The following is a 9981-nucleotide window of genomic DNA, read 5'->3' on the forward strand; positions in this document are numbered from 1 at the left end:
GGGACACACTCTACGGCGCAGCGGAGTTTGAGTGGAAACCGCGTGACAGGAGAAGACCTGGTCACCCTGTCCACACTTGGCGACACACCGTAGAGAGCGAGAGAACTTTTTTTATAGCTTAGATGGATGGACGAGCTCATAGCCCACCTGTGTTAAGTGGTTACTGGAGCCCATAGACATCTACAACGTAAATGCACCATCCACCTTGAGATATAAGTTCTAAGGTATACAGTTCTCAAGTACAGTTACAACGGCTGCCTCATCCTTCAAACCGAAACGCATTACTGCTTCACGGCAGATACAGGCAGGGTGGTGGTAACTACCCGCGCGGACTCAAAAGAGGTCCTATCACCAGTAAAAAGCCGGCTGCTGGCATGACCATGACCACTTGGAGTGATGTCAAGGAGCAAGCACAAGACAGGGTTAAGTGGAGACAACTTGTGAAGGTCCTATTCAGCGGGGCACCCTAGGACTACAACATCTGCACAACTAAATACTATTTTCTTGACAAGTTAACGTCTTAATTTTACAAAATACGAGAATTACATATCCACTGGAGGCGATACACTTTGACGAAGTTTGTTAGTTAATTATTACTATTACACCGGTCACTCACATGCGCACGAATACGCAAACCCGCAAGTGTAGGACGACATTTGCGAATGATTATGCAAAGTTTTCGCTGCATTCGTGGTTTTCCAAGCTGTGTCGGTTTTTTAACAGACATCAAAGCGCGCGAACCTCGAACCTTCGCGTAGTCTCCCACACATTCGCTTGCCCAGATGCGCCGACGATTGCGAAGGTAACGGACGTATCGCCATTTTCATAGTTCGTGACGTCTACTGTGTAGCGTATCTTCATCAAAAGAAATCCCATAAAAACAGCATGGCTGTTAATGATGTCTGGGAAAGAATTCAAAACTCTTTTTCTTTTCAATGTTCTATTGACGAATTAAAAAGGAGGAGAAATTCGTGAGACATTCGTAAACAAGTGTAGGAGGAAGCGCAAACGGGTTCGCAAATTGAGTATGCGAACCCATTTGCACAGCCGCTAGGTTTGCGAATGAATGTTTGACGGCCCTTCACATGCGCGCAAACATTCGTACAATGTACGAATATTAGCGCGCATGTCAGTGGCCGGCATTAAGGCTTACTCTTTATTAATTTGATGTTTATACGCTTATTTCCACTGAAGTAGGAAACCTATTATTTCATGTACATTCTCTGTGCTGTCAATGCTGTCATGTAAATCATAAAATCATTCATATATAATCTGTGAACGAAAGCCGAGTTTGAAGTTTGTTTCCAATTCATTGTACCTATTACTTCTTACTGCTTAAATTATTAACAGTTTTTAACCATGTCTGCCCGATATGATAGAGCCATCACAGTATTTTCTCCTGATGGACATTTATTACAAGTAGAATATGCTCAGGAAGCTGTCAGAAAGGGGTCAACAGCAGTAAGTACAATTAATTTGGTTATGTTTATTGACGATGAGTAAGGGATTTTCAAATTCTGAATCTATCTCGATTCTCAGGTTGGAGTTAGAGGAGTCGATGTGGTAGTCTTAGGTGTTGAGAAAAAATCGGTTGCTAAATTGCAAGAAGAACGAACTGTGAGGAAAATATGTCTTTTGGATGATCACGTCGTAATGGCATTTGCCGGATTGACAGCAGACGCTCGTATATTAATAAACCGTGCACAAATCGAATGTCAATCACACAAGTTAACAGTCGAGGATCCAGTAACATTGGAGTATATTACAAGATACATAGCAGGTCTCAAACAGAAATATACTCAGAGCAATGGTCGTCGACCATTTGGTATTTCGTGTTTGATAGGAGGATTCGACTATGATGGTTCACCACACTTGTTCCAAACTGAACCTTCTGGTATATATTATGAATGGAAAGCTAATGCAACTGGTAGATCTGCAAAGACAGTACGAGAGTTTCTAGAGAAAAATTACACTGCTGATGAAGTTGCTACAGAGAATGGAGCTGTCAAGGTAATTTTCTTTAGAAAGTAAAAAATACAATTGAATATTAACTTAAATTTGAAATTGAACATATCATCATCACACAACTATTTTTGAATATATTTAAAGTTTTTGTCTAAAAAAGGATGCTCAGTCTAATTCATCACTGCCATTAAGCTTCATGTGAAAGAAATGCAATGAGACTTAAACAATAAAATATTAAAATATGAATACTTATTAATCTAAATTACTAATTTAGATGCTGTTACTTTATTTTCTGTTTCATACATAACACCCACAATTAAATAATTATATTATTAATGTGATCCTCTAATTTTTAAATTACAGTTGGCTATCAGAGCACTCTTGGAAGTAGTACAGTCTGGCCAAAAGAACCTAGAAATTGCTGTAATGAGAAGAGGTCAACCAATGCAGATGCTTGACTTAGACACTATAAACTCCTATGTATCTGTCATTGAAAAAGAGAAAGAAGAGGAAGCAGAGAAGAAAAAACAGAAGAAGTAATTTAAAAATTGTAACTTTTTTATTAAAATAAATGGCATAAGGAATTCTTAATATTTGAATTTTCCTTAAGAATTCAATAAGTCTATTGTTTTTGAAATCTGACAATAAATATCTTTTAGTTCTGAACTGCATTCTTGACTGGAGCCTTTGTTAACTATAAAATCATTTAGCATCTGGTCCCATTCTCCATTGTAATGACTCTGTTGATTACTCTGAAAATGAAAAAATATTTTTTATGATTATTGATTACATAATAAGCATGTTACAGTCATAAAGGTTGATTTATTTTTATAATTTAAAATGTGTGTCCATTCCTCATATAATACATCATCATAATGCATACATTTGTGATATGAAGGGGTAAATCAGTTTTACTTGAAATCTTGTAACTATATGACAGAAATAACTAACAGCTATTATCTATTGTTCTCACAGCAGAAACATCACATTATCAATTCAGCCTACAAATTACAGGTGTTTTACCATTAGTACTTTTCTGGTTCAGTAATATATTGGATATTGACTGCTGTAGTGAGATTTTCCTTCTAATTTCTTTCTAATACTGTGGAGCCTTGCTAGATACTGGTTTGAAGTTCTAACAGAATACTAACAGTAACTAGTGTGACTGATATGCAATTTTCATATGATTCAGTAAGAAAAGCTGTTCATACGTACCTCATTAATGATAATATCATCATTTTGATCATTGCTAACTGAGGGCAGAACACAATTTAGTGAATTTTGTTCACTATCCATTCTATTCAAGCTTTTAACAGTAATTTCTTTCTTATTGTTTTCAAAATAAAACTCTGGAGATATTTTTGCCCTAGACCTTTCTTGAAGTGGTTCTGGATCAAGTTCTGGCATGCTCAAGAACTGACCACAGAAATTATCATTTGCATTCTGAGAAGAGTCTTCATTGAAATTCATAAAACTTTCATTTGATGACGTACTTCTGAAATTTTAGTTCTAAACTATTAATAATATAATGCAATTAGTGTTGTACAAATAATTAAAAACAATCATACTTTTGTTCCTTCTATTCTGAAGTATTATAATCATTGTATTAATAATAATAATAAAATATTGCATTAAACATACCTTATATTTGCAAAGTCGTGTGACATATTCTCTTGTATTTGCTTTTGCATATGTTCTGAAGAAAGGAAATAGGTAAGGATAAATGTGGAAAACAGTCAGGAGTAAGATAAGGGAAATAGATATGAAACCTGTTTTAGGAAGGATTTCTGACTCCTCTTTTGGAGTAGGGATATCAGGCCATTCTATTTCAACAGACTCTTCTTCTTCACAGAGATCTTCTGGAGAATCTAAAAAGTAACCCAATATTCAATTCTTCCTAAACTGAAATGTTTTAAAGTAACTGCTGCCGATTGAAACTCACCATCACAATCAAACTTGAAACTACATGATGGATATGATGGATTGTGCAAAATTATATCTTCTGCAGCCTTATTCAGAGCCAAACGTAAGGCACGACGTGCTTTCTGTAGAGGAGTCAAACTACTGTATTGTAAAATATGATCCATGCATCCATTAGTTTCCTATTGTAACAAATAAACTTTAAAACTGATGCATTTGGAATCATCTTAGTTAATTATAGATTATCATTAACACCTTAGCTTTAAAAGTCTTTTTCATAGTTAATGCTTTTCTAGATATTTTATGCAGCAACTCTGGTCTACCAAATTGGAAGAAGTCATGGATGTATTCATGCATGTAGGGATTGCTCGAGTTACACAAAGGATCCTGGAGATGAGATGTGACCTTACGAAATCCGTACAGATTTAGTTGTCTCACAAAACTGGAAATATTTGTAGTTTTAAAAACGGAATTGTCACATTGCAGATAATTGTGTAGGATACGGTAATTTAGCAAGATAGTTTTTCCTGTACCACCCCAGAGAACTGCGTCAGTACTTAGATTAAGTAAATACCAAAGCTTTTGTGGAAAACGCATTTGGTAAACTGCATTTTTGTCGTCTTGCATTTTTTATCTTTACTCAAAAATGGCGCGCTTTCATTATAATTTTTTTATCGCGGCGTTGGCAGCAAAGTCAAGCCAAAAAGGGTACAGTTGACATTGTGGTATATTTCTGTTTTATTTAATTTAATTGGTAGTATAGAAATATTACCGTAATTTAAAATAAATATTAAATAAAATTAAATGGAATATTAAGTAAACCAATAGTAATTGAAATTATCACCAATTGCTTTTTTTAGGAGGGAAAGATTAATGGTGTCCCAGAGGCCACCAATTGTAGATGTCGTTTATAAACGTTGAATCGTCATAGTATTAAAATACTTAGTGACTAGCTACTTCTTTTTTTAAAAATGTTTGTCAGTGGTGTGAGGAAGTAATTAATCCATGCTTTGTGAATTGTTGGAATTTTGACTGGAACACGAGGTCACAAAGTGTGAACTGATTTGGTTCGTTTCTTTAGGTTTACACGTATAACAATGCTGGTTTGTTGCCCGTTTAGTATCTATCAAAAAGCACAAATATGGGAAAATGAAACAAAATCGCGGCTTCTCCAGTGGTTCCAAAATGTGCATTGAGCTCTTAGTGAACTCTACAACTTTGTTGAGAGGTTGTTTAATTTCATATCGCTAAACATCTACTGCACTATTTTATCACTTCTCATTTAATTCGACTTCAATTCAAACCATTCCTTTCCATTTAACTTTTCATACAACAGCTATGGCTTCGATTATTATTATAAAATATTTCGTTTTAAAGGCTTTATTCCCTTTGCCTGTCTAATGTATGAATCAAACAAGAAACTATCTATTGCTGCTATATTTACACATTTATTTCTAACAAGGACTTTTGGCGGGAACGCGAAGTTGTGCGATTTGTTTTATTTTGTCTATTTAGTCTTCAGGTTTAAATGTGTAATAACGGTGGTTTACTAACTGCTTAGAATCTGTGAAAGTGCACAAATGTGGGAAAATGAAATAAAGCCGTTGGACGTAACTTTTCGGGATCCTCCAAAAAGTCCACTGAAAAAATCTCAGTAAACGACCACCTATTTACTGAGATTATATTTCATCCCATATCATCTCATCTTATTTCATTTAATTTCATCCCAGTTGATTAATGTCTGAAATTCTTCATTTCATTTCACTCCATATTATCATTTTTCATAAAAATTGTTGGAGTTTGTATATAAATGTAATGGCAGGCAACACTCGACACATGATTACAGATTTCGAATATTAGAATTATTTTAAATGTTTAAAAAACAGATGATTGTTTTCTCCTAAGAAAAAGTCAATACTTCTACTCCCATACAAAGGAAAAGAACATTCAACTAGCGTCATCTTTAGGAACCGGCGAGGTCATTTTTGAAACGTTTTGGCCTTAATGAACTAATAAACTCACTAGATGGCAGATACGAGTTCTGACTCAATAAAAATGTTAGCGTACTTTGAAGCAGTGCTTCCACTTTTAGGGAATTCTCCCTTTTTTAGGGAAAAATAGCTGATATTTTGGATGATAAAGACAATTTTAAAAATACCAGGATTTAGGATATTTCGGGGTAAAAAGCAAAGCCTATACTAGTAACTGTTGTGAATTTTAAAATAAACGATAATTAAAGTAAAACAATGAACATTTTATTTTATGGAGAGAATGACATTAAGTCGAGTTGACAAGTAAAAGAATAAAACAGAGTTGTGTATAAAAACTATAAAGAAGGTTTGATTCAACAGTAACCCTCTAGTAAAGTAAATCATAGATTAAGCCACTGCTTTTTTCTTAGGGATTCCCCAGAATCCCAATAAGTATAATCCGCCAAATTTTTATTTACCTATTTTCGTTGATGTCACCAGAACTTACTTGTATTGTAATATACAGGTACTTCATGTACCATGAAAGATTATCATGGTAATTTCATTTACGAAAACCTTGTAATTGTCATTTCGCTTTTGCTAGCAGTTCCTTCTTCAAAGACTGAGGTAGAAAGATTATTCAGTGTTCTCAAATGTAAAAACTGACAAAAGAAACAGGCTTTCTAACGAAACCCTGAACGACTTGCTTCATAGAAAGTTGGGAATGCCAGCAAACAATTGCTTAATTTTAGAACCGAACAGTGTTAGGTTGCGTGCAGCAAAAGAATATAAAAGCAATGCGTCGACTTCCTTGAAAATTCTAATCCTATAGATCTATGATCTTCTGGGGGCGTTTAGATTATATATACCTACATTAAATAATATGCTGTGGTTTATTTTCTGTATTTTATTTATGCTTTCTATATAAAGGATTTATGAAAGTTGTTTAGGAAATTTTAGGGATAAATTCAAAAGGAACTAGGGTAAAATGTGGTAAAAAAAACGTAAGTGGAAACACTGCTTTGAAGTTTTCAAAACTCCACGGCCAATAAAACAACCTCAAAAAAAAAAAAGTTTTCAAAATGTCGTACATAACGCTTTAATTTTTTAAATCGTTTTTTTTTTGTTTTGTTTTGAGTTATTTTACGTTGTAGTATTAATTTAGAGCAACTTTTAGCTTTGTGAGAATATTAGACGATTAGACATTGAGAAACTCTGTTTTGAATTCTCTTTAGACATAACTTGGCTCCAATACTTTTTTCTTCGTTAGCGTTTCGTAAGCCAGTGTAACTATTTTCATTTCAGAAAGTTTATTATTAAAAATCAGCATGCCTCAAGATCGAAAATGAAATGCTATTTCGGATGCCTTGATAACGGTGAGTTTACACTATTTTTCCGGTATATTATTTGCTAACAGAATTATTATTCATAATATAATTAAATGAATTAGCACCAACTAATGGTCCTTCCTATTTCTGCTGCCTAGCTATCATATATGTTAAGTTTTGATCAAAACAGTCGGTATTAAGTCTCGTACTATCACACACACACCTCAGATAATAAAATTGTCCCGAGTGGGTGGCAGTATTTATGTTTTGCAACTCAGCGTATTATATGCTTATTGTCAAGTGGGCCCGAACTAGTTTTTTGGAATGATCAATCAGTCATGATTTCCTGTTTAAATAAAATACAGCACAATTGATCTCACATCCAAAGTTAGATGATGGCATTCACGTTTTGTTTCCTGGTGTTTGATAACCAAGTTACACCAAGTGGCCTGTGACCACTATCATCCTTCTACCCAATATAAAATAATGTTTTTATTTTTGTAGACAAAGGTTTGATAATGACAAAATTTTATGGAAAAATTATAAGGAGCACTAAAATGTCTGAAACATGAAAAGATTGATGCACTATATTTGAACCAGAACGTGTTATGTAATATATTAATTTGTAAGTATGATTACATTAACACAAAATTTTTCCTGGTCGTATTTTTTCAATATTTGTTACATACTTAAGATACTTTGTTTCTCCGTTTCAGAAGAGAAACTGATTCAGCAAGGAACGTGAACTCACAAGGGATCTTAATTTTTTTTAAATATGTTTATAATTTATAAATTAATAATTGAAATAGTTCATAAGAACTAAATTGATGCCAATTTTGTTTTAAAATAGGTTGTTTAGTTCTTATAGTTATAGTATTATGTTTGAATAGCTGTAATTAGTAAGTTAGTAATATATGAAAATACTGATATAAATTTTTGTAAATAACCTTTTGTAAATTCTACAGGAAGATGATTTTAATTAATGATCAAAAGTCAATGGTCTTCAAAAGCATTATTTGCAATTATTTAGATTAACTGTGGAATATATTTGCTAAGTTGTGTTTTCTGTATGAGCAGATATAAATGAAAATGCCCAAACATGATTATGTTTCTTACATTTTCATTATGTGAAATCAATATGCTTGTGACTTGAGTATATTAATAATTTATTAAAATTTAATTTATAGACAGCAACCCCTATGGCACTGCTGAAGTTTATAAGCACTGGTGACCACTTATCATGAGCCGGGTTGCATGCTGGTCTGCTGTTGAGTGCAATAAAAATTTTCGAAACCCTTTCTATTATTTAGATGTAATATTAATGTACATTTAATTTGGATTAAAAGATAAATTTACATTTTATGTTTGCATGTGTATGTTTATAATTCATTTGCATGTAATGAACATCAGTTTCTTTTGTAACAAAATGCAAACTAATGGTTTGTAATGAATGTAATTAACTTTAAGATGATTTTCTTTCAATCTGCTGTTTGTTTCATCTAGTATTACCAAAGCTAAAGCATCAGAAACGTCAGAATAGAAATAATTTAGATAGGGAATAAAAGTATAACTATTGTAATCATGTCTAAGATTACTATAAGCGTCATTAAGTACAAACTATCAATATTTAAGAGTACTTTAAATCATCTTTACATTTTTTAAACATTTTTTGTTTTTTTTTTGTTTTTCAAATCATGTAACAAAACGTTTGTGCAGAACAAAATGTCACATGTTATGAACATGATTGTGGGTTAATCGTTTCTTAAATTTCTAAATGTTTATAAGAATGCTAAGAATAATTTAGTATTCACTTTAGTGTGTGTATTATCTCTACAATGCTAGTTTAAATGACAATTATTGTATGACGAAGCATAGGTAGTGTTTATAGATGTAATATTTTCATACAAGGTCATGATCTGTCACGATCAACTTTAAGCAAGAACTGCTATCGTTAAGAAACAAATTTATTAAATTTAATTCAAATTGTCTACTATGTTTGTAATGGAAAGCTGACATGTTTATATTTCGCACAAATGACTTAATTGACATTGAATGATTTGATTATCTAGACTTAATTAACTTTTAGATAACTTTCGATTTAATGTTAATAAGTACGCTAGTAGGATTAATCTAGAGGAGTTATTGTTATTCGAAATTTTATACAATTGTACGTTCATACAATCTTTTAACAGAAAATTGTTTGTAATATAGGGAAATTAAATAGCTTACAGAGAATTACAGCTTTTTATTTTAAAAAACTGTTTTCTCTCTGTATGAAAAGATCTTATCGATTAGAATGCTGAACACAATCAAACATTCCTTAATAACTCATAAGTACTACCGGGAATTTCAGCGATTCTAAACGATAAGATTTTTTCATAGAGTTATTAAAAATATTAAAATTACTAAAAAAGCCACCTGGTGGGGGGTAGGGAGACTAATAATCGACCGTAGCGACGCCTGCTGGACCGGGCTTTAACTAAAGCAAAAATAAAAATGAGAGTTGCGCATCTATCTCTAATATATTAAGTGTTCTCTAATATATTAAGTGTATAATCTATGCTTCTCATCTAGACACGGCAAGAGAAACATGTAATAGTTTTATAAAAAATATAAAGATAATAATTTTAAAATGGTGTAACAGTGTTCAAACTATCTGCAATATAATTATAATGAAGCAGTGTGTTTTTAAATAACCCCTCATCACCTACAGAACCCAATCCCCTCAAATGTAACCATCCAACAAAAATATCCCATATCATATCATATCATCTCATTTCAATTCATTTCATTTCATA

The 9981-nt window shown here is 32.7% G+C and overlaps 2 protein-coding genes and 1 long non-coding RNA gene across 3 annotated transcripts; 2 read left to right on the top strand and 1 right to left on the bottom strand.

Moving 5' to 3' along the window:
- Positions 1–1097: 1097 nt before the first annotated feature.
- On the top strand, positions 1098–2556 carry Prosalpha4 (proteasome alpha4 subunit). The gene is made up of 3 exons (XM_028171964.2): positions 1098–1461; positions 1540–2010; positions 2329–2556. The coding sequence occupies exons 1-3, from the start codon at positions 1360–1362 to the stop codon at positions 2503–2505; spliced, it is 750 nt and encodes a 249-aa protein (XP_028027765.1). The 5' UTR covers positions 1098–1359; the 3' UTR covers positions 2506–2556.
- On the bottom strand, positions 2503–5216 carry LOC114241248 (uncharacterized). The gene is made up of 6 exons (XM_089727101.1): positions 4141–5216; positions 3908–4067; positions 3735–3833; positions 3607–3661; positions 3181–3460; positions 2503–2717 (listed from the first exon to the last, which is right to left on the bottom strand). Exons 1-6 carry the CDS (start codon positions 4510–4512, stop codon positions 2571–2573), a joined length of 1113 nt encoding a protein of 370 aa, XP_089583227.1. The 5' UTR covers positions 4513–5216; the 3' UTR covers positions 2503–2570.
- Positions 5217–6865: 1649 nt separating this feature from the next.
- Positions 6866–9418, top strand: LOC149503157 (uncharacterized). Its single transcript, XR_016323009.1, has 3 exons — positions 6866–7231; positions 7688–7808; positions 7900–9418. It is a non-coding gene; the product is annotated as an uncharacterized LOC149503157 (long non-coding RNA).
- Positions 9419–9981: the final 563 nt, after the last annotated feature.

Source organism: Bombyx mandarina, chromosome 04, assembly GCF_030267445.1.
Source record: "Bombyx mandarina strain Sakado chromosome 04, ASM3026744v2".
NCBI classification, from domain to species: Eukaryota; Metazoa; Arthropoda; class Insecta; order Lepidoptera; family Bombycidae; genus Bombyx; species Bombyx mandarina.

Excerpts from the sequence above, each read along its gene's own strand:
- Prosalpha4 (XM_028171964.2), top strand. The coding sequence starts at position 1,360 with ATGTCTGCCCGATATGATAGAGCCATCACAGTATTTTCTCCTGATGGA. Across the intron at positions 1,462-1,539 it reads TCAGAAAGGGGTCAACAGCA|GTTGGAGTTAGAGGAGTCGA; the intron begins GTAAGTACAATT and ends CTCGATTCTCAG. Across the intron at positions 2,011-2,328 it reads CAGAGAATGGAGCTGTCAAG|TTGGCTATCAGAGCACTCTT; the intron begins GTAATTTTCTTT and ends TTTAAATTACAG.
- LOC114241248 (XM_089727101.1), bottom strand. The coding sequence starts at position 4,512 with ATGCAAGACGACAAAAATGCAGTTTACCAAATGCGTTTTCCACAAAAG. Across the intron at positions 3,662-3,734 it reads AGAAATCCTTCCTAAAACAG|AACATATGCAAAAGCAAATA; the intron begins GTTTCATATCTA and ends TCCTTTCTTCAG. Across the intron at positions 3,461-3,606 it reads CACGACTTTGCAAATATAAG|AAGTACGTCATCAAATGAAA; the intron begins GTATGTTTAATG and ends CTAAAATTTCAG.